Source organism: Rhincodon typus, chromosome 42, assembly GCF_021869965.1.
Source record: "Rhincodon typus isolate 14 chromosome 42, sRhiTyp1.1, whole genome shotgun sequence".
In the NCBI taxonomy this organism is placed as follows: Eukaryota; Metazoa; Chordata; class Chondrichthyes; order Orectolobiformes; family Rhincodontidae; genus Rhincodon; species Rhincodon typus.
Genome location: NC_063373.1, coordinates 7,806,243 through 7,830,038, shown reverse-complemented (window position 1 = coordinate 7,830,038; position 23,796 = coordinate 7,806,243). Strand labels below are relative to the sequence as shown.

Below are 23,796 nucleotides of genomic sequence, written 5' to 3'. Positions count from 1 at the left end.
ATACCCTGCAACATTAATTTAAAAAAACAGAATAAAAAAAAAGGAGTGAAGGAGATTATATGAAAATTCAACGGTAGGTTGTGAAATTGAAGTGATGAATGTGGTTGTCTGTGGGACTGTCACCATGAAACTGTTGGATTGTCCTAAAACCACAACTGGTTAACTGACGAAAAGGAATCTGCTACTCGACCTGGGTGTACACAAAATCCTGGTCTCATTGGATAAGGGACAGAGAAGGAAAGAGAAAAACAAGTGGGAGACACGGGTGGTGAAGCAGAGGGATTGTATATATTTATAACTCAACCAATATTTCAACAGAATCTTCCAAATCTTCAACTTTCCCACCGAGAAGGACCAGGTAGCAGCATGAACACCACCACCTCCAAGTCACACAATGTCCTGACCTGCCTGACGCCCAGTAATAGATGAACAGAGGTGTTCTCCATTTAAATATTGGGAAGGCTGAAGCCATTGCCTTCAGTCTGTACTACAGTTTCTACTCCTTCCCCACCTTCTCCATCATTCTTGTTGGTAATTGTCTGAGACTGAACCAGAATGTTCACAACCAGGGTGAAATTGAGTCATATAGCACAGAACAGACCCTTTAATCCAACCAGTCCATGCCAACCATAATCCGAAACTAAACTAGTTCCAACTGGCTGTGCTTGACCCATACCCCTCCAAACAATTCTTATTCATGTACTTATCTAAATGTCTTTTAAACATTGTAACTGTAACTACGTGCAACACTTCCTCTGGAAGTTCATTCCACATATGAACCCACACGCTGTGTAAAAACTTGCCACTCATATCTTGTTCAAATCTTTATCCTCTCAACTTAAAAATATGGTCTTCAAACACCCATCCTAGGTTTCAACCCAAGACAAGCTTCAAACCAGATATTCCCATCATTACCAAGACTGCATATTTCCACCTCAGTAAAAAGAACACAAATCGCTGGAAATCCTTAGCAGGTGAGGAAGCAAAGAAAGTAAATGTTTCTTCATCAAAATAAAAGAAATATCGAAGAGTTTGAGGAAGCAAAATGGGGTTGTAGGGTCTGTGATTTTCTTTTTATTCATGCATGGGATATGTTTATTGCTGGCTGGCCAGTATTTAATACCCATCCCTAGCTGTCTTTGATTTGGGCAGCACGGTGGCTCAGTGGTTAGCACTGCTGCCTCACAGTGCCAGGGACCCGGGCTCGATTCCGGCCTCGGGCGACTGTCTGTGTGGAGTTTGCACATTCTCCCTGTGTCTGCATGGGTTTCCTCCCACAGTCCAAAAGATGTGCAGGCTAGGTGGATTGGCCATGCTATAGTGCCCAGGGATATTTGGGTTAGACAAGGGAAATGCAGGAGTATTGGGTCTAGGTGGGGTAATCTTTAGAGGGGCGGTGTGGACTTGTTGGGCCGAATGGCCTGTTTCCACACTGTAGTGATTCTATGATAAGGTGGTGGTGAACTGTCTTTTTGAACCACTGCAGTTCATGTGCTGCAGGTAGACCTACAATGCCATTAGGGAGAACCTAGATCAGTGCCAGATGATTTCATTTCTTTGTAGTGATTGGTGCAACTGAGTGGCTCACTCGGTCATTTCAGAGGGCATTTGAGAGTCAACAACATTGCTGTGGGTCTGGAGTCACAAGTAGGCCAGTCCAAGTAAGAATGACAGATTTCCTTCCCTGAAGGACATTAGTTAGCAAGTGTTTTTTTTACTGACAATTGACAATGGTTTCATGGTCATGATTAGATTCCTGATTCCAGATCTTTTCTTTAATTCAAATTCCACCATCTGCCGCAGTGGGATTCAAACCTGGGTCCCCAGAACATTAACTGAATTTCTGGATTAAAAATCTAGCCGTAATAATAAAATAAGGTGCATCCACTTAATCAATGTGGCTGGGAGGCAGGGAAATAAGCAAAACCAAGTGTCTGTGACAAAGTGGATCCAGCCTAGTAACACTGCCCAGCTACTGATGGATGAACAAAACCAGAGGGTCTATGATAGGGCAGATGTATGGCAACAACATCTTCGAATTGCCTCTGTTTTGACTCAACTGTTTTTGAAACTCTCATCCTTTCCCACCAAATAATCTTGAGATCATCCAAAACTCTGCCTGTGTCCTTACTCGGATCATGTTCTTTCACCAGGACAATTCTGCCCACTGACCTACTCAGCAATACCTCAATTTGAATTCACATCCTTGTTCTCCAATTCTTCTACTGTCTCGGCTTATCTATTTCCATGAGCTCAAAATTGTTTCCCACAAATAGAAAACGTTTTTCCTTCCACATTCAAAGGCCAATGGTATTCAGGCCCCGAAGAATCTAGTGACGCCTTCAGATCTTGATTTGATGTTCCCTTTGAGATTCTGAGCTGCAAATTCATAGAATCCCTACAGTGCAATTCTTCCTATTTAATATCCCGGAAAAGAAGTGTACACAACAATCCCTCACTGCTGATCCACGACAGGCAGACATTCAGAAGATACCAACATTTCTTTTCGTTTGAGTTTGTTCTGTGCAAATACTCCCATCCCCTGGCAAAGGAAGGAGGTGCATTTGCCCCCATTACACCTTGCCCCCACAAACATGGCGGTCACACATGCACCCAACGCAATGTTGTCCCAATAAAGATGGCGGCGGTAACTACGCCTGTTACCACCTGAGGCCTGCAGCCGTTCCCTGCTTGAAAGGGAAAATAATTCTCGAAAGTTCCTAAATCGCATCCAGAGACCTATACGAGATGTTTACGAAACCTCCCAGTCCACACCGGTTCCATTTCCCTGCCCCCCGCCTTACCATTTCCCACTGCAGCTCCAGCACTCGTCAAGACTTCAATCACATCGGCACTACGACTGCGCAGGGGCCACTCGGGGTGACGGCACATGTGTTTCCACTTGGCCCCGCCCTTCAGTCCCTCCCATTGGTTGGGTAACCAGCGGTCGAGCCCCGCCCCTCACGCACACCCAACCGTTGGAGGACCAGCCGCGCACTCACTGCCCTCTGGCCCCGCCCCTCATTCACTCCTATTGGGTGGAAGGCCAGGCGCCTCCAGCCCCGCCCCGCCCTCATCCCACCCGCCCATGTCTGGAGGACCAGCCGCTCACACACGGTCCTCCAGCCCCGCCCCCCCATTCACTCTCATTGGGTAGAGGCCCAGCCGCACACTGTCCTCCGGCCCCGCCCCCCATTCCCACAGATTGGTTGGAGAACCAGAGATAACACAGTGTGGAGCTGGAGGAATACAGCAGGCCAGGCAGCATCAGAGGAGCAGGAAAGTCGACGTCTTGAGAAATTCAGAAAAAAAAGGGCCCCGACCCGAAACGTCAACTTTCCTGCCCTGCTGTGGTCCTCCAGCTCCATACTGTGCTAACTGTGACTCCAGCATCTGCAGTTCTTACTATCTCTGAGATGGTTGGAGGAACAACCGCTCACACACAGCCCTCCAGCCCCGCCCCTTCCCTTCCAATGCATCTTCAGCTAGATTCATTCTGCGGAGATAAAACAAAGAACCGAGGATGTTGGATATCTGAAACAAAAACAGAAATTGCTGGAGAAAGTCCGGCAACATCTGTGGAGAGAAAGGAAGTTAATGTTTCCAGTCGAGTGAGCCTTCTTCAGAACTGATGGTAGCTAAGAAAAAGTTTTTTTTATATATAGAATCCCGACAAGTGTGGAAACAGGCCCTTCGGCCCAACAAGTCCACACCGACCCTCACAGCATCCCACCCAGACCCATCCCCCTATAACCCACCTAATCTACACATCCCTGAACACGACAGGCAATTTAGCATGGCCAATCAACCTAGTCTGCACATCTTTGGATTGTGGGAGGAAACGGCTGAAAACATAGGGGTGAGGTTAGCGAATAAGGAATGAGAGGGACAGAAGCAGAGATGGAGACAAGAGAGAGAGAGAACTGCACTTAGGGAGACAAAGTGATGGAGGATAGAATGCCAGAAAGAAAGTGTCTACTGCTTCAACACAACACCATGTTCTGTGGTCAACCTTTCTGTTTCAGGCCTATTGCCATGCTTCAGGGAGGCTCAGCACAAGCCGGAGGAACAGCATCTCATTTTCCACATGGCGACCCATCAGCCTTCAGCACTCAATATCAAATTCTATAATTTTACATACACACAAACCCTATTCTGAGGAAGGGTCTCTCGACCCAAAATGTTAACTCTGATTTCTCTCCACAGATGCTGTCAGGTCTGCTGAACTTTTCCAGTAATTTCTGCTTTGGTTTCTGATTTACAGCATCAGCAGTTCTTTCGGTTTCTATAATTTTACAGCCTGAACAACTTCTTCCATGTTCTTGACCCGCTCCAACCCCCCAGGCCCTGTCATGACATGGGCTGTTTACAGCACAGCCAATCCATTTTCACATGGTCCACATGATCAGCTTTTCCTTCTCCCTGGCATACTATTATCCATGTCTCCCTAACTGTTGTTCTCGCTCTCTCACAGCTCCATTTCCACGTACGCGCTGACTCCTCCTCTCCATCCAGGTAAAGGTAAAGTTGCTAAAGTATTACCAGAATTACAGCTGCTCTCTCATTAGAGAGAGAGAGGGAGAGACAACAGATGGTGGTCTTCGGTGAAAGACGGTCTTTCACGGTAACCTCAGCCAGTGTGGGAATTGAACCCATGATGTCAGCTCCAATCTGCATTGCAAACCAGCTGTCTAGCAACTGACCCCTTTAATGGATAACATAAAGGCTTAAATGTTTACAGAGGAAATTCCACAGTCAAACGTACGAGTACCAATGCTGGAGTGAGGTAGGTGGTAGATAGGAAAGGGTCAGAATGGGAGGAGCAGGGTGCTTGGATTGCCTTAGAGTTGGAGGAGGTTCGAGAGACTGTCAGTCATGGTCAGGAAGGCTGCCTTCATGGAACTTCAAGCACAGCTCTGAAATAGGACCATGCAGGTCATGACCATGCAGGAGATGTCTGCTGCCTTAAACAGGATGACAGATACTGTATCTATGGATTTACAACATGACACTGATCTCCACCAATCTGGCGTGCACCAGAGTGGGAGCAATAATATGACACTGCTTCCAGGAGACAGTTGATGGAAAAATGAGATGGGGAATGGGAAGTCCACTTAAAACTCTCCCATTTCTCACCACTTTCAATCCCCAAGCAGTACCGGACACAGTGCTTCCATCTCCTCACCTTGTCCCCACTAGCTGGGCCTGCCCCTGCATTACTGAAGGAAGTCTTTTACTGTGATACTCCGGGACTCTGAAACCCAGAGAGTGGAGACCAAAAGCATCTGAATAGCAAGTCTCTACCTCTGCTGAATCATACAGAATGCACCAGGTAGAATAGGCAGTAAGGGTGAGGCCTACAAATAGGAATTCACTAAAAGCTGAGTGTATGAAGATTTGAGAAAATATTGCTTTTATTTTGTTAATAGCTACACATAAAATGCAAGCAGTGGACCCACTTCCAGCTCTTGTCCAATCTCACAGCCCGAAGGCCAATTCATACTTTGACTGGTTTCATTCTGTAGGAATATTAGGACACGAACAAGAGGAGACATGTACCATTGATTATTAGAAGCGAATATCAAACATAGAAAGTAAGAACAGAGGTAGGCCATTTGGCCCTTTGAGCCTGCTCTGCCATTCAAAATGATCATGGCTGATCATAGTACTCTATACCCTATCTCATTCATTAGAAGGCACTAAGGCTCCTTAGTATCTTCTAAACCCACAACCTTTACCATAAAGAAACACAGGAACAGCAGATACATGGGAACACCACCCTCTGTAGTTCGCCTCCAAGCCACGCACCATCCTAACTTAGAAATATATCGTTATTCCTCCATTATCACTGGGTCAAAATCCTGGAATTCCTTCCCTAACAGTGTTGTGGGTACAGCACCTGGACTGCAGCCATTCAAGAAGGCAGCTCACCACCATCTTCTCAAGGGGCAACGAGGGACAGGCAATAAATGTTAGCCCAGCCATTGATTTGCATGCCTCACAAGTGAATGAGATACGGTATAGAGTACCATGATCAGCCAGTAATGTCTGCTGCCAAATCTATACCTGCTTGAAAAGGAGAGCAAAATCCCCAAATCAGGCTGAATGTCAATCCAGGCTTGCGGCCACTAGGTGGATGAGCGGTCGAAGGAATGTTCAATGGAGGGAGGGAGAGTGGAAGAAGGATGATGGTTGGTTCTGGTGGAAGGAAGCTTTCATTCTGAAGGAGTACAACCAGAAATGGTGATTGTTCTTTTCCTACTCCCAACTTCTTTATTTCTATAATATTATGTGTTTTCAAGAAGGTACTAAAGCTCGTGTGGATAAAAAGATCAAGGGAAATGGGGGAGGACAGGATTACGGTATTGAGCTCGATGATCAGCCATGAGCATAGTGAATGGTGGAGCGGGCTAGAGGAATCAAATGAAATTGCCAAAGTTTATTGATGATACATAGTGCCCCGGAGGATGTGGTGGTGAGCTCCCTTCTTAAACCTGTGTTGTCCTTGATGTGTAGGGATACCCACAGTGCTATTAAGATAGTAGAATAGAATCCCTACAGTGTGGAAACAGGCCATTCAGCCCAACCCAATCCCCTACTTTTCCCATGTCTAACCCACCTAACCCACACATCCCTGAACACTATGGGCAATTTAGCACAGCCAATCCACCCACCCTGCACGTCATTGGACTGCGGGAGGAAACCGGAGCACCCGGAAGAAACCCACACAGACATGGGGAGAACATGCAAACTCCACACAGACAGTCGCCTGAGGCTGGAATCGAACCCGGGTCCCTGGCACTCTGAGGCAGCAGTGTTAACCACTGAGCCACCATGCCACCCATTTTTGCTCACAGGTGTTTTGACCCTATAAACAATGAAGGAACAGCAATACAGTCCACATCATTACAGCGTCTGGATGAGAGGCAATCCTATAGGTGGTGGTGGTGGTGTTCCTACTTATCTGTTGCTCTTGTCCTCCTAGATGATACAGGGTCACAGGTTTTGGAAATGCTCACAAAGGAGGTGAGTGACCTCTCATAGATGGTACAAATTGGAACCTCTGCATGAAATGAGGAAATATTAAAGGTGGTGAATGCTCCAGCTATCCAGGTGAGTATCTCACAGAGCCATTCTCCTGCTTTCTCCCCATCACCCTGTACGAACAACAGCCTCATTCCGTTTTGAATGCCTACACTGAAGTTCCCATTTTGGAGGATCAATCAAGAGCTCTGCTTTGGCCTGGATTGGGATAACTTTCTGGAATGTAGTTACTGCCGTTCTCACCCAGTTTAACTGGAAAACTTTCAACCAGACTCCTGGCTCATGCCTCACAGGTGGCGGACAGGCTGTGGGGAAGAGGGGAAGGCGAGTTACTCACCAGAGAATACCTTTTCTTGGAGCTGCAGTATTCATATGGCTCATTCAATTCAATTTATGATTAATGAGGGGCCGAGGATTTTCACAGTGGTGGAGTCAATGACAGAAATGCCGACAGGAGATGGTCATTTCCCGGCACTCTAATGTCACTTTCCAGTTGTCAGCCCCAGACTGAATCTAGTACATGGCTCGCTTCACATGTACACAGGTTCTTTTGGTATTTGAGGTGTCATGAATGGCGGTGAACATCGCACAATCGTCAAACAATTGCTCTTACAACAAAGAAAAGGCATTGCTGAGTTATCTGAAGTTGCTAGGACTGAAGAAACAGCCCTGAGGAACTCCTGCAATGATTGGGATAGCTCGAACCAATGGAAGTGCTTTTACTCTGATTCCCACTGACTTCAGTTTTGCTCCTGAATGTCAAGGGCAGTAACTCTCACCTCACCGCTTATGTTTAGCACTTTTACCAATGCTACAGTGAGCTCAGGACTGGAGTGGCCCTGGTAGAACTCAAAATGAACAGGCTATTGCTGTGGAAATGCTGTTTGATGGCACTTTCAATGACACTTTCCATCAGTTTACTCATGACTAATGACGCAGTAACTGACTAGATGAGATTAGTCCTGCTTTTTGTAAGGACAGCACACAGCAGGAGGGAGGCAATGCATAGTGGTATTGTCACTGAACTAGCACTCCAAAGTTTGTGGCTACTTCTCTGGGGACTCAGAATGGAATCGGAATTCAAAACAGAAAAATCTGGAACTAAAAAAAAGTCTATTGACAACCATGAAACAAGTCCATATTGTTATAAAAACCCAACTGGTTCACAAATGTTCTTTAGGGAAGGAAATCTGCCAATCTAGCCTGGCTTCAATGTGACCGCAGATGCACAGAAATGGGATTAACTCTGAAATGGCTTAGCAGATCACTCAGTTGCACATAACCATTAAAAGTGGCACATTGTCGGAAAACTGCCTGCACTATAGCTGTACTGGAACAGCTTGGCGAAGAATGCAGCAGGCTCAACCGACAGGATTTCTAACCTGAACTGACCGCAATTACTCTTGGAAGCTGCTTTAATATAAGTTATGAACAGATTACAAGTTTTAAGACTCACATGCTTTCACGACATGACAATAAGCAGACTGTGATTTAATTCTTCCCCCCTTTTAAATAACGGCGGCGTATTTCCCAACATCCTCTGATAATTCAGTAAAGAATAAACATTTTATCCAATTAGCAATTACCCAAATACAAAAACAAATGAAGGATACCAGTTTAAAAATGTCTTTGCTTTTAAGAAGGAGTCCAAAAGTCCAAAACTGGAGTTATCGGAATTTCTTTGCAAGGTGATTAATTGTTTAGCTCGAAGTCCAGAAGTTGTAGACAGTTTCTTCTTTAAAATTCCTTCAAGCATTGTCTGAAGAATATTGCTGCAATGTAATTTCTACTTTGCTGTCTCGAGTGAAAAAAAAAGTTGATAAACTTGTGTTCATGCTCTCTGCAAGTTATGACTGCTTTTAACAGGTTTAAGTCTTCACTGTTATAGCCCAGGGTATGGGATTTTGATATCATCAGTGGATATGGCATGAAGCAACCTGGACCCCATAGCTGACAGAAATTTAATTTTTTCCAAGTTAAAAATCATCAGGTTCCACAGTTATGTGACCAAGCCTCCTTAGTTGGGGTTGAGTGAATTCTTAACATTGAGATGAAAGCTTCCAATGCAAATAAACTATTTTGCGCCCTTCCCAGAGGCTAAGTGGAGTCATCAAGACATCTTACAGGATAGAGGTAACTTGCAATTGTTGTGTTCGGGGTTTCTTGGAGCCAACATTTCTCCACAATAGTTTAAAAACTCAGTCCCATCAGGAGGTGTGAGCTGCTGATTTTCAGCCTACATGGCTTTCTAAAGCAGCTTCTGGAAGGTTACTCCTAAGATAATTACTTGATTTCAGTGGCCACATTTGTTGGGTTGCTTAATATGCTTTGAAAGAAAAATTAAATGTACGCATATATAAGACTGTAAGATGTAAAAACCATTCAGCCCCTCGAGACTGCGCCACCATTTCATGATACCAAGGCTACCTCCATCAGCAGTATACCTTTCCTTAGATAAGGGAGGCAATGGCTTAGTAGTAATATCACTAGACTATTAACCCAGGGACCCGGACAATGTTCTGGAGACCTGGGTTCAAATCCTGTTATGGTAAATGGTGAAATTTGAGTTCAATTAAAAAAAAACTAGAAATAAGGGTCTAAAGAATGGCATGACACCATTGTTGAAACAAAAAAAAATCCATCTGGTTCACTAATGTCCTTTATTTTGTCATCCTTACCTGGTCTGGCCTACATGTGACTCCAGACCCACAGCAATGTGGTTGACTCTTAACTGCCCTCTGGGCAATTAAGGATGGGCTGTTTTAGCAAAACCTTCCCTGCTTTTCATACTCCATTCCCTTTGAAATAAAGGCAAACATTGCATTTGCCTTCTCTATTACCTGCTGAACTTGAATGCTAGCTTTTTGTGATTCATGGGCGAGGACTCCTAAGTCCCTCTGTTCTGTAGCCTTTCAGTTTGTGACAATGTTTTTACATCAGGAGAAGAGGCTCTCTCATGGCACAGTAGTAGTGTCCCCATCTCTGAGCCAGCAGGCCTGGGTTCAAAAGGTATGTCAAAACATCTCTGAACAGGTTTATTCAGAAAATATCTGCATTAAGAGAAGCAATTGTCCTGACACCAAAATTGGAGATGTAGTGGACAGTGAAGAAGGTTACCTCAGAGTACAACGGGACCTTGATCAGATGGGTCAATGGGCCGAGGAATGGCAGATGGAATTTAATTTAGATAAGTGTGAGGTGCTGCATTTTGGAAAGGCAAATCAGGATAGGACTTGTACACTGAATGGTAAGGTCCTGGGGAGTGTTGCTGAACAAAGAGACCTTGGAGTGCAGATTCATGGTTCCTTGAAAGTGGAGTCGCAGGTAGACAGGGCAGTGAAGATGGTGTTTGGTACACTTGCCTTTATTGGTCAGTGCATTGAATATAAGAGTTGGGAGGTCATGTTGCAGTTGTACAGGAAATTGATTAGACCACATTGGGAATACTGCATTCAATTCTGGCCTTGCTGCTATAGGAAGGATGTTGTGAAACTTGAAAGGGTTCAGAAAGAATTTACATCGATGTTGCGAGGGTTGGAGGGTTTGATCTATAGGGAGAGGCTGAATAGGCTGGGGCTATTATCCCCTGGAGTGTTGGACGCTAAGGGGCAACCTTACTGAAGTTTATAAAATCATGAGGGGCATGGAGAGGGTGAATAGTCAAGGTCTTTTAGGAGTTTAATAATAGACAGCAAAGGTTTAAAGTGAGAGGGGAAAGATTTAAAAGGGACCTAAGGGGTAACTTTTTCTCAGAGGGTGGTGCGTGTATGGAACGAGCTGCCAGAGGAGGCAGTAAAGTCTGGTACAATTACAACATTTGAAAGGCACCTGGATGGGTATATGGATAGGAAGGGTTTAGTGGGATATGGGCCAAATGGGAGTAGATTAATTTAGGCCATCTGGTCGGCATGGATGAGTTGGATCAAATGATCCATTTCCGCTCTAAGGCTCTCTAACTACACTACAAACTTGACCACAAGTCTCATTAGCCTGTAGTCCAGACAAGTCTGCATTGCCCTTGTTAGTGTCCCTTTTCAAACAGTAAGCTCCAATTTTCTTCACAAGTATGATGTGTGGCACGTTACATTCACCACAGCAAAAGCACTACCCTCTTCAACACGCTCGGTCAACCTGACGAAAAGACACCTGCAAGTTAGTTGAACACAATTTTCTGACAATGAATTAATGCTAATCCTCCCCAACTAACCAACAATTCCCAAATACTGCTGTTACTTTTGTCCCAAATTATTGTTTCTACAAAGTTAAGCTAGCTGGCCAGTGTTTGCTGCACTCATCTCCAACACACTTTGAGACATCATTTTTGCAGCGCTCCAGTCCTCTGGTGCGAACACCGAGTGTAAAGAAGATTGAAAATTTATGGCCACAGCCTCCACAAGTTCCACTCTCACCTCCATCAGTGTTCTTGGAAACATCCTATCTGGTCCCAGTGTTTTATTAACTTTAAAGACCTATCCAATACCCTTTTCCTTCTCGATTACATCCCTTCCGCTTTCTGAAATAGCAAAGGAAAATCCATTTCACTTGTGAACCCGCTGGTGTCTCAGCAGGTGGGACGAACAAGTGAACCCCTTCCCACACTTGGAGCAGGTGAACGGCCGCTCCCCGGTGTGAACTCGCTGGTGTATCAGCAGGTTGTACGACTGGGTGAAGCCCTTCCCACACTCTGAGCAGGTGAATGGCCTCTCCCCGCTGTGAAGTCTCTGGTGTGCGTCGAGTTGAGAGGAGTGCTTGAAGCGAATCCCGCAGGGAGAGCACATGAACGGGGTCTGCTCGGTGTGAACCCGCTGGTGCGTCAGCAGGTTGAACGAGGAAGTGAAGCCCTTCCCGCACATGGAGCAGATGAACGGCTTCTCCCCGGTGTGAACGCGCTGGTGTGCCAGCAGGCTGGATGACTGAGTGAATCCCTTCCCACACTGGGAGCACGTGAATGGTCTCTCCCCGGTGTGGACGCGCTGGTGAACAGTCAGGTCAGACGAAGTCCTGAACCCAGAACCGCAGAGAGCACACCTGAACGGTCTCTCGTCCGTGTGAACACGCTGGTGGCGCATCAATTCTCCGGAACTTTTGTAGCACTTTGCACAGTCCAGGCACCGGAAAGGTCTTTCGTCGGTGTGAACGCGTTGGTGTCTCAGCAAGTCAGACGGCAGGGCGAATCTCTTGTCGCAGACGGAGCAGGGGAACGGCCTCTCCCCGGTGTGAGTGCGCCGATGAGCTTCCAGCTTCGACGGGGAAATGAATCCCTTCCCACAGTCCTCACATTTCCATGGCTTGCCCCCGTTGTGACTCCATTTGTGTTCGGACAGGCCAGATGATCGGCTGAAGCCTTGTCCACACACAGGACATGTGTACGGTCTCTCCCCACTATGTACAGTGCTTTCCCCTTCCATGCTCAAAATCTGGTAATATTCAGGCCTCGATAAATTCAACGCCTCTGTCAGATCCCAATGTGATGTTCGGCTTGGGTTTCCCCCAACTGCAAATCCTTCCCGTCTAAGATTCTGTGAAATGTTTAAAACAGGGGAGGGGGACAAAAAAAAAGGAATGAGCAAAAACCCACAAAAACACAGGCAGGTTGTGAAACTGAGCTGAATGAATCTGGTAATATATGTGGAGCCAACACCAGGAAAAGGTGAGAGAAAATCCCAACTGGTTCAGTAATATCCATCAGGAGAGGGAACTTGCCACCCAGACTGAACCTACACAAGACTCTGGCCTTGACTTGAGGAGAGAGAGAGCATGCGAGTGGTGGGCAAGGCTGATAGTGATAGAGATGGAAGAAATTACCGCAAATATTGGAATCAACCAATGCTGTACATCACCACAGGTCAGGCAGCATCCATGGTGAGACAGCAAGGTAACGTTTTGAGTCCAGATGCTCTTCAGAGCTGAAGTGAAGTGTGGAGGGGCCAGCATTTATGCTATAGTTGGGGGTGGTGGTCGTGACGAGTACAGATTGCTGGGGGAGAAAAGATGTTGATAGTTCAGATTAAGTGATTGGAACGTGTGAACGGCAGAACAATGATGTGTCTAACTTTGCCAGACTTGAAAGAACAGCCAGTTCCACTGGGGTGGGGGGAGGGAGGGGAGAGGAGAGAGGAGAGGAGAGATGACCTGGTGACAAAGAATGCAACAAGTGAAGCCAAAAGAGAGAGAAGGGGAGCTGGTTCACAATTTGCAGGTGTTTAACTCAATAGTAGGTCCAGAAGGCCGTAAAGATGAGCATTGCTCCTCCAGTTTGTGCTGTGATTCACTGGACCACTGCAGCATACTGAGGACATGGGCACACGAGCAAGATGTTGTGTTAAAATGATCGACTACAGGAAGATCGGGATCATGCTTGCGTACAGACCGGAGGTGTTCTGTAAAGCGGTCACCCAGTCTTTTCTTCCTCAGCACTCTACGTCCCACCACCTTCCCCACCCCAACTATAGCATAAATGCTGTCCCCTCCATCCTTCACTTCAGCTCTGATGAAGAGTCATCTAAGAAATGAAATGTTAACTTGCTCCCTCTCCATGGAATGCTGCCTGACCAGCATTTATTTCCAGTAAGAATAGAGAGGGATTTTATCTGAGCAAGTCAACCGCAACATTGACAGAATCTCCCAAACCCTAAAACTCCACCACCTAGAAGAACCAGACTCTCAAGTGTAGATGAACATTAAAGCCCTCCAAGACACCCCTGTCCCAACTTGCCTGCCATTCAGTACTGGATGAGCAGAAATTTACTCTGTTTAAATATTGGGAAGACTGAAGCCACTCTTCAACAAATTGCATTCTCTCGCCACTAACTCCATCCTCCTTCCTGGGAGGTGTCTGGAGGTTGAACCAGACTGTTCGCAAGTATGGGAAAATATTTCAAGTCATGATGAGCTTCCAACCAACATATCCTCATCATCAACAAGACTGCCTATTTGCACCTCAGCAATCTCGGCTGACTACATCCTATTCTGAGCTCATCAGCTGCTGAATCTCATCCTTTCCTTTGTTATCTCTAACTACCCTAACACACTCCAGGTCAGCCAAAACTCTTGGCTTACTCACACCAAGTCTTGTTCACCCATCACCCCTGTGGTCAGCGACCTTGAAGGCTCCCACTTGAAAGCAGAAACATTTCAGAACTCTCATTCTTGATTTCTTTTGTAGCTGTGATCATCTCTGCATGCTCCTCATGCCACACAACCTTTGAGATCTTTACAACTCATTTAGTTTCAGCCTCCAATTTGTTATTAATTGCTTCACTATTGGTGACTGTTTCTTCTGGAATTCCCAACCAATACCTTTCAGCTTCTCTTTCCTCATTTGAGATACTCCTTAAAACCCAATCATTGGGCAAAGATTTTGGCCACTTTATCTAATGTTGCTATAGTAATTCAGTGTCAAATATTCCTCTATCACATTTCTGTGAAATTCCTTGGGACATGATATTAAATTGAAAACATGATAAAAACATGTGATTGTTGATTTGGACATATATCATCAATCCTTCAGTATCACTGGGTGAATGAAGTGTAACACCTTACCTAACAACACTGCGGGAGCACCTTCACCACACAACTGCAGCAGTTCAAGAAGGTCGATCATCATCTCCACAGTCAACTGGGAATTGGCGAAATTTACTGGTGTCTGTGAGAGAGAAACGGAGTTAAAACAGAGGGAAAACAGGAAAAAGTGTAGAGAAATGGACTCCCCCACTGGAAAAAGAATTCTTGACTCTGAAAGATATTGAGGGAACATAAAGCTAACAAGTCAGCAGCACGTGATCAGCAGCTGAGCTGCTATAGAAATTTCAATTGGACAAGGTCGGAGAAAGTAACAGTAAAATACTAAACAGACTTAAAATGCCCCCAAGATTATCGAGGGAAGAAGGTAGACGACGACGGAGAGGTGATCAGGGAGGGCAGAGGCGAAACAGAACAGTGGTTAGGTGTTATCTTCCGAGTTATAAGAACATTCGACAAACCGGATGCTGCTAGAAGCTTGTTTGATGGATCCTAATGCTTAAAGCAGGACTCACTACAGTTGGGCCCAATCCCAATTTGCAGTCCCAATCTCTAAGGCTACAATAGCTAAAATAAAGCTCCAAACAAGTTGGGAGCACTTCCCTTCCACTAAACATATGCGGTATAACAGGAGCTCTTAACCAGCCTGAAGCCACTCCTTTGGCTTAGTGTTTAACCAGCTCCAAACTTCTTTCCCAGTAACTCATCAACCACCTCTGTCAGTCTAGGACAGAAATCCAGAAGAGACAATAGTTTCTCATGGTTTGAGTTTTCTGCATGTGAGTCCCCATCCAAACCCATAACAAAGGAACGTTACACGCGAGCCCAACGGACACTTGCCCCCTAAAAATATGGTGGCCACGCATACGTCTCATAGTCTACCGCCCCCAAGAGAGATGGCGGCGGGAACCACGGCCTTGTCGCCGCCTGATGCCCGCAGCCATTCTGCCGTTTGCTGCAAACGCGGGACCGGGGCTTCCTATTCCAGGTCTGACGGCTGACATCGGGTTTTTATAAAATTTCTTATTCCCACGCTCGCTCCATTTCTCACCCGCTGCAACTCCCCATTTACTGACTCCTACAGCTCGCCAACTCGGCCAGGATTCAGTTGCAACGACACTACGCCTGCGCAGATGTTCCCTTGCTGAGCGGGGTGGAGACACGTGTTACACCGTAGCACCGCCCTCCATTCACTCCGATTGGTTGGTTGGCTACCCCCGCCTACTCGCTCCCACCAGCACAGCCTGCCTTCAGCCTATTGGTCTGAAACCGCCGTCAATCATCTGGTCCCCTTTGTGAGCAGGAGCATGCGTAGTGTTCTCCCTTTTCTGCGACTCTTTATCACCTCCAGGAGTGAAGCAGTGAGTTCATTCTGAGGTGGATTAGAAATGTGTCTCAGCGATGGTTTAGAGCACGGAACACAAGCTCATTTACAAATGGGATAACACAGTGTGGAGCTGGAGGAACATACCAGGCCAGGCATCTGCAGTTCTTGCTATCTCATTTACGAATGGGTTTGGACTCAGTAAAACGGGGAATGTTGCAAACGTGCTGTCAAATCAGAGATTGGGGCCAAACTGGGATCTGTTCCTGACTGAGAGTGAAACGACAGATTTACCTTTCCAGTCCTGAAAATGACTGGTCATTGTAGTCTGAGAATTTATAATGTTTGTGTGACAATCCTGATTCTTCCGATGTAAGGCAATAGCAACAACTTGCATTTTTATGGAACGTTTCACGTACTAAAATCTACCTCCACTGCCCCCTACCACGTGCCTCACAGACGTTTAGAAGCTAAAGTAACTTAAAGGAGAAGAGAGTGACGCAAATGTCCCATCACCTGAATCATGAGTGTTAATGGGTGGGCACGGTGGCTGTCTCGCAACGCCAGGGACCTGGCTTTGATCCCATCCTCGGACGACTGTTTGGAGTTTGCGCATTCTCCCCGTGTCTGCACAGGCTTCCTCAAGGTGTTTCGGTATCTCCTACCGTCCAAATATGTGCAGTGTAGGTGAGTTGGCCCATAGTCCTCAGGGATGCACAGGCGAGGTGGATAATGCAGGGTTACAAGGATTGGGCAGGGGGTATGGGTCTGGGTGGGAAGCTCTTCAGAGGAGACTCAATGGGCTGAATGGTCCACTCCCACACTGTAGGGATTTTATCATTCTATGATAATGTGGAGATTGGTGCGAGACAGGAAAGGGCCAACACTGGAGGAGTACAGAGAGAGCTCTGAAGTCTGTAGTGCTAGAGGAGATTCCAGAAATTGGCTGCCTTGGAGACAGTAGTTGTCTCTATGGAATCAAGTGCTGTTGTAATGACTACAGCCATGCAGGAAATGTCCACTGCCTGAAACAGGATGTGGCCTTACAATCACCTAAGTGGCCTACAGCAGAATGGAACAATAATATCCCATCCTCGGGTGACAGTGTGGAGTTTGACAATAACATGATGCTGGTCCAGGAGAGAAATGGTGCAAACAAGAAACAGAGAAGTGGAAATTCCGTTCTAAGATCTTCCACTTCTTACTGTCTAACCCCAATCCCCAACCATTACAAAATACACAGCCTCTACCAGGACCCTCAGTGGCTCTGAAGTCTAAGAACATCTGAACAATGAGAGCAGGGAGGGATCTGCCTGTCTCCAGTTCCCTAAATCATACAGGATGCACCAGGTAGAAGTGTCTTGGCGAGAACATCCTGGACACATGGGTTTGACTAAACATTAACTTTACTTTTTAAAGAACAGCAGATAAAATGTGTGATAAAAACCAAAAGAACTGCAGATGCTGTAAATCAGAAACAAAAACAAAGTTGCTGGAAAAGCTCAGCAGGTCTGGCAGCATCTGTGAAGGAAAAAGCAGAGTTAACATTTCAGGTCTGGTGACCCTTCCTCAGATAAAATGTGTGGATCATGGCCGCTTCCAGTTCTTGCCCATTCTCATATCCTGAGGGGCACCTTACCATTTCACTGGTTTCATGTTTTATAATATTTTTGTTATTAATCAACCTATTTGGACATGCTGTGATACAAGTATGTGGCAGGTGGCCTTTGAACCTAGACCTTCTTTTCAGAGGTAGGGGCTTCAGATCAGGCATTGGATCCCTCACAGAATCCATGTTAACAATGATTTATTGCACTTCATTCAATCTAGTCCACTGTATTTACGATTCATAGTTTGGTCTCCTCTACACTGGGGAGATAAAACGCAGACTGGGTGACCACTTTGCAGAACATCTAATAGAAATGTGGAGGTTGTTTAGGGAGCAGTTTGCTACAGGTACTGGATGGGTTTGTCCCACTGAGGCAAGGAAAGGATGGTAAGGTGAAGGAACCTTGGATGACAAGACATGTGGAACACCTGGTCAAGAGGAAGAAGGAAGCTTACTTAAGGTTGAGGAAGCAAGGATCGGACAGGGCTCTAGAGGTCTATAAGGTGGCCAGGAAGGAACTGAAGAATGGACTTAGGAGAGCTAGAAGGGGGTACGAGAAAACCTTCGTGGGTAGGATCAAGGAAAACCCCAAGGCTTTCTATACTTATGTGAGGAACAAGAGGATGTCCACAGTGAGGGTAGGGCCAATCAGGGACAGTGGAGGGAACTTGTGTGCGGAGTTGGAGGAGGTAGGGGAGGTCCTGAATGAATACTTTGCTTCAGTATTCACCTTTGAGAGGGACCTTGATGTTTTTGAGGACAGCATGAAACAGGCAGATATACTCGAACAGGTTGATGTTAGGAAGGAGGATGTGCTTAAAATTTTGAAAAACATGAGGATAGATAAGTCCCCTGGGCCAGATGGGATATACCCAAGGTTACTACAGGAACACGAGGGAAGAGATTGCTGCCCCATTGGCAATGATCTTTGTGTCCTCACTGTCCACTGGAGTATGGCAAATGTCATTCCCTTGTTCAAGAAAGGGAATAGGGATAATCCTGGAAATTACAGACCGGTCAGTCTTATTTCTGTGGTGAGCAAATTATTGGAGAGGATTCTGAGAGATAGTATTTATGATTATTTAGAAAAGCACAGTTTGATTAGAAATAGTCAGCATGGCTTTGTGAGGGCAGGTCATGCCTCACAAGCCTTATTGAATTCATTGAGGATGTGACAGAACACATCGATGAAGGTAGAGCAGTGGATGTGGTGTATATAGATTTTAGCAAGGCATTCGATAAGGTTCCACATGGTAGGCTCATTCAGAAAGTTAGGAGGCATGGGATTCAGGGAAATTTGGCTGTCTGAATACAAAACTGGCATTCCAATCTAAGACAGAGCGTGGTAGTAGATGGAAAGTGTTCAGCCTGGAGCTCGGCGACCAGTAGTGTTCCGCAGGGATCTGTTCTGGGACCTCTGCTCTTTGTGATCTTTATAAGTGACTTGGATGAGGAAATGGAAGGGTGGCTTAGTAAGTTTGCTGATGACACAAAGGTTGTGGAGTTGTGGACAGCGTGGAGGCCTGTTGTAGGTTGCAACGGGACATTGACAGGATGCAGAGCTGGGCAAAGAAGTGGCAGATGGAATTCAACACAAAAAAGTGTGAACTGATTCATTTTGGAAGGTCAAATTTGAATGTAGAATACAGGGTTAATGGCAGGATTCTCGACAGTGTGGAGGAACAAAGGGATCTTGGGGTCCATGTCCATAGATCCCTCAAAGTTGCTACCCAAGTTGATAGGGTTGTAAAGAAGGCGTATGGTGTGTTGGCTTTCATTGGCAGGGGAATTGAGTTTAAGAGCTGTGAGGTTATGCTGCAGCTCTGTAAAACTCTAGTTAGACCACACTTGGAATATTGTGTTCAGTTCTGGTCACCTCATTATAGGAAAGATGTGGATGCTTTAGAGAGGGTGCAGAGATTTACCAGGATGCTGCCTGGACTGGAGGGCAGATCTTATGAGGAAAGGTTGAGAGAGCTAGGGCTTTTTTCATTGGAGCGAAGAAGGATGAGAGGAGACTTGATAGAGGTTTACAAGATGATGAGAGGCATAGATAGAGTGGATAATCAGAGACTTTTTCCCAGGGTGGAAATGACTATTATGAGGAGGCATAATTTTAAGGTGATTGCAGGAAGGTATAGGGGAGATGTCAGAGGTAGGTTCTTCACACAGAGAGTGGTGGGCATGTAGAATGCGCTGCCGGCAGTGGTAATGGAGTCAGATACTTTCGAGACTTTTAAGCGACTCTTGGATAGGCACATAGAGGATAGTTAAATGTAGGGTATGCAGGGTAGATTGATCTTAGTGGGATAATAGGTCGGCACAACATCGTGGGCCAAAGGGCCTGTACTGTGCTGTACTGTTCTATGTTCTTTTTTTTTAACATCTACATACAACATCTACATCCATAAAAATGACCCCGAGCTTCCAGTTATCTGCCACTTCAACGCACCACCATGTTCCCTGGCCAACATTTCTGTCTCAGGCCTGCTGCGGTGTTCCAGTGAAGCTCGAAGAACAGCATCTCATTTTCTCAGCAACCCTGCAGCCTCCAGGACTCTAAATCGAGTTTAATAACTTCAGAGCCTAATTCCACCCTTCCATGTTCTTTCACAACCTACCCCCACACTCTGGTTCTGTCATGACATGGATTGCTTTCAGCATAGCCTTCCCATTCCCTCCCACTCTCAGCTCTCATCAATAATTCACCTTCTCTCTGTCCTCACTTACTATCAATAAGGCCCTTGTCTGCCCAGCCCTTTCATAGATCTCTCTCTGGACTCCATCTTCACCCAAAGTGGTGGTGTCGTGGCTCAGTGTTTAGCACTGTTACCTTACAGCACTAGGGACTTGGGTTCAATTCCACGCTTGGGTGACTGTTCAAACTCCACACAGAAATTCTCCCTGTGTCTGCTTTGGTTTCCTCCCACAGTCCAAAGATGTACACATTGGATGGATTGGCCATGCTAAATTTTCTATTGTGTCTGGGAATGTGCAAACTAGGTGGATTAGCCATGGGAAGTGCAGGGTTGCAGGGACAGGTTTGATGAGGGGGTGGGATGCTCTCTGGGGGATTGGTACAGACTCATGCACTGCAGGGATTCTATGATTTCTATCTGCTCACCTCTTTCCACAACCTCCTGCCCTCCTCACTCACCTTCTCTTCAGCATAAAAAAACTTTTCCTAACTGCTGTCAGTGCTATGAACGGTCACTAAACTCTGCTTTCTCCCCACAGATGCTACCAGACCTGCTGAGTTTCACCAGCAATTTCTATTTTTGTTTCAGATCTCCAGCATCTGCAGTTCTTCATTTCATCTCACTTTTAACGGTATCAACAAACACAGAACTTACAAGTTGTTTCTATAGAGAATTGTTACTCTCTGAGAACAGGGTTCTTTTTTATTTCATTCATGGGAATGTGGGCGTCACTGGCTGGGCCAGCATTTATTGCTGGTCCCTAATTATCTGGGGCAGTGTGTCATTGCCATGTTTCTCCAGTCACATCATAAGACCATAAGAAATAGGAACAGCAGTAGGCTGTTTAGCCTGCCAAGCCTTCTCCACCATCTAATAGGATCATGGCTGTTCTGACGTTCCTCGTGTCCAATTTCCTGTGTTTTCCCCATGGCCTGGGACTCTCCTACTGATCAAAAATCTATCTCAGATTTAATATATACAAGGACTCTGCTCCAACAGGTCTCTGCGGCAAGGAGTTCCGAAACACTCATAGAAACATAGAAGATAGGTGTAGGAGGAGGCCATTCAGCCCTTCATGCCTGCTCCGCCATTCATGACAATCATGGCTGATCGTCCAACTCAATAGCCTAATCCTGCTTTCTCCCCATAACCTTTGATCCCATTCACCTCAAGTGCTTTATCTAGCCGCTTCTTGAATGCATTCAATGTTTTGGCATCTACTACTTCCTGTGGTAATGAATTCCACAGGCTCATCACTCTTTAGGTGAAGAAATGTCTCCTCATCTCCGTCCGAAATGGTCTATCCTAAACCCGCATACTGTGACCCCTGGTTCTGGACACACCCACCATCGGGAACACCCTGTCTGGTCCTGTTAGAATTTTATAAGTCTCTACGAGATCCTACCCTCATTTGTTCCTCCTCATCTCAGTCTTAAATTGACGCTCCTTTATTCTGAGATGATGCTGTCTGCTCCTAGACCCACCCATGGGGGGGAAGCATCCTCTCAGTATTTACTTTGTCAAGGGCCTGAAGAATCATACATGTTTCAAGAGGTTACCTCTCATTCTTCTAAATACCAATGAGTAGAGTCCCAACCTATTTAACCTTTGTCCTTAAGGCAATCCCCCCATACCAGGGACCGTCCTAGTGAACCTTCTTTGAACTACTTCAAGCGAAATATCTTTCCTTAAACAAGGCAGCCAAAACTGCTCTTACTACTCCAGATGTGGTTTCTTAACACCTTTCCTACTCAAGACTCATAGCCTTTGCAAAAGCACAACATTCAGCCAGATGGATTTTTAACAATAATAACTGTTGCTTAGGCGGTCTTTTTAATTCTAGATTTTTTTTTTATTGAATTCAAATCTGCAGCGATGGAATTTGAATCCATCTCCCCACAGCATTAACCCTGAGTGCTGGATTACGACTTCACTGACATTACCCGATTAATCTGTCACCTCTTCCCTGATAGATGGTCCACTGCCTGGGAGGATAGTTGAGGCAGGAACCCTCATGAGCTTTAAAAAGTATTTGAATGAGCACTGGAAGTATCATAACATTCAAGGCTATGGGGCTAATGTGGGAAAGTGGGACTACTTAGGGAGTATATTTTTGGTGGTACAGACACAGTGGCCTCTTCTGTACTGTAGGATTCGACATTCCAAACTTCAGATTTGGGCCTTGAGCACGGTCTTTGAGGCTCACATACATGCAGCACAATCACTTGATATCCTTTATCCACAATTATAATGACATTGTTGTTGTAATTCAAGTGAGACCTGATCACCATGCGAGTGAGTCTGTATAAATGTAATTTGAACAGACATAGTGGGATCTGATTAGTGAATGAGTGCAAGTCTGTATAAATGGCAATCAGATAGACATGGCTTGTGTCACAGTTCAACTTGATCTGATCACTGCTGAGTGACGCTGTAAAAATGTAACTGAGGCACAACTTGTGTCATGGTTCAGTGGGATCTGATCACTGAGAGAGTGAGTCAGTCTGTTCAAATGTAACTCAAGTAGACAAAGCTTTTGTCATAGTTCAGTGAGATTTGGTCACATCATGCCATTTGCAGCTTTGTGAAGAGCTGTTTTGATACGGTGGAATAGCTGAATTCAGATGTACAATTCTGGGAAAGATTGCTCAGACTTGGGAGGTGGCAAAGTTATCAGGGACTTTGGAGATGGGACAATAGTTTGCACGGACATTGGGATCAAGTGTTTGTTTATGGTGGAGTGGGTGATGATGGCAGATTTGAAGGGGGGGTGACAGAGAGGAAGGTGGGGCGGGGAAGAGAGATAGAGAAAGTGAGAGAGAGAGTCAGAGACAGATGTTTAGTGGGAATCGATTTGGGTGACCAGGAGGTCGGTCCTGTGGACAAAAGGTGTGAGATGGGAGGGAACCAACCAAAGATGGAGATTCAGGTCTCAGGGCAAGAACTCTCAGGGTTCTGAGGAAGTGTCACTCAACCGGAAATGTTAACTCTGATTTCTCTCCACGGATGTAGACAACTGCTGAGCTTTTCTAACAATTTCTGGGTTTTTTTTCCTCTAAGGATGGTTTGGCCTAGTGAAGGCGAGCTAAGCAGCAGACAGCTGATCAGATCGTCTCTACTTTAGTGACAAAAAGCTCCGTGAGCTCCTCACCCTTGTTGTTGATGTGAGGATGGAGGAGACAGAGACCAACTTCAAAACAAACTTACAAAAAGATTCATCACATTGTGTGTTTAATAAAAAGCCAATTTATTTGACTTAATCCAGATTGTTCACCCCATAACTGGGCTGGAGGTTATTCACATCAGCAGAATGTAGAATTAGTAGGGAAACTAACATTTCATGATTGACATCTGTCACACAATTAAATTACATTATTCTGCTTAAGTATAGGCAATACAGATCTTGATCCTATAACATTAGGAGACCTTGTTTACCTTCATTTGACACGGAAGTGTACTGTAGAATTGCAAACAAAGTGAAAATGATAACCTGTTTCAGAGATAGTAGGAACTGCAGATGCTGGAGAATCTGAGATAACAAGGTGTAGAGCTGGATGAACACAGCAGGCCAAGCAGCATCAGAGGAGCAGGAAAGCTGA

General features: G+C 45.6%; 1 protein-coding gene across 1 annotated transcript in view; it reads right to left on the bottom strand.

Annotated features, from left to right (window-relative positions):
* Positions 1-10,873: 10,873 nt before the first annotated feature.
* LOC125487552 (zinc finger protein 271-like) overlaps positions 10,874-23,796 on the bottom strand; it is a 15,041-nt gene continuing 2,118 nt past the window's right edge. The window contains exon 2 of the mRNA XM_048619312.1: positions 10,874-12,284. Within this exon, the coding sequence (XP_048475269.1) occupies positions 11,583-12,284 (702 nt within the window). The 3' untranslated portion in view covers positions 10,874-11,582. The remainder of the gene's footprint in view (positions 12,285-23,796) is intronic.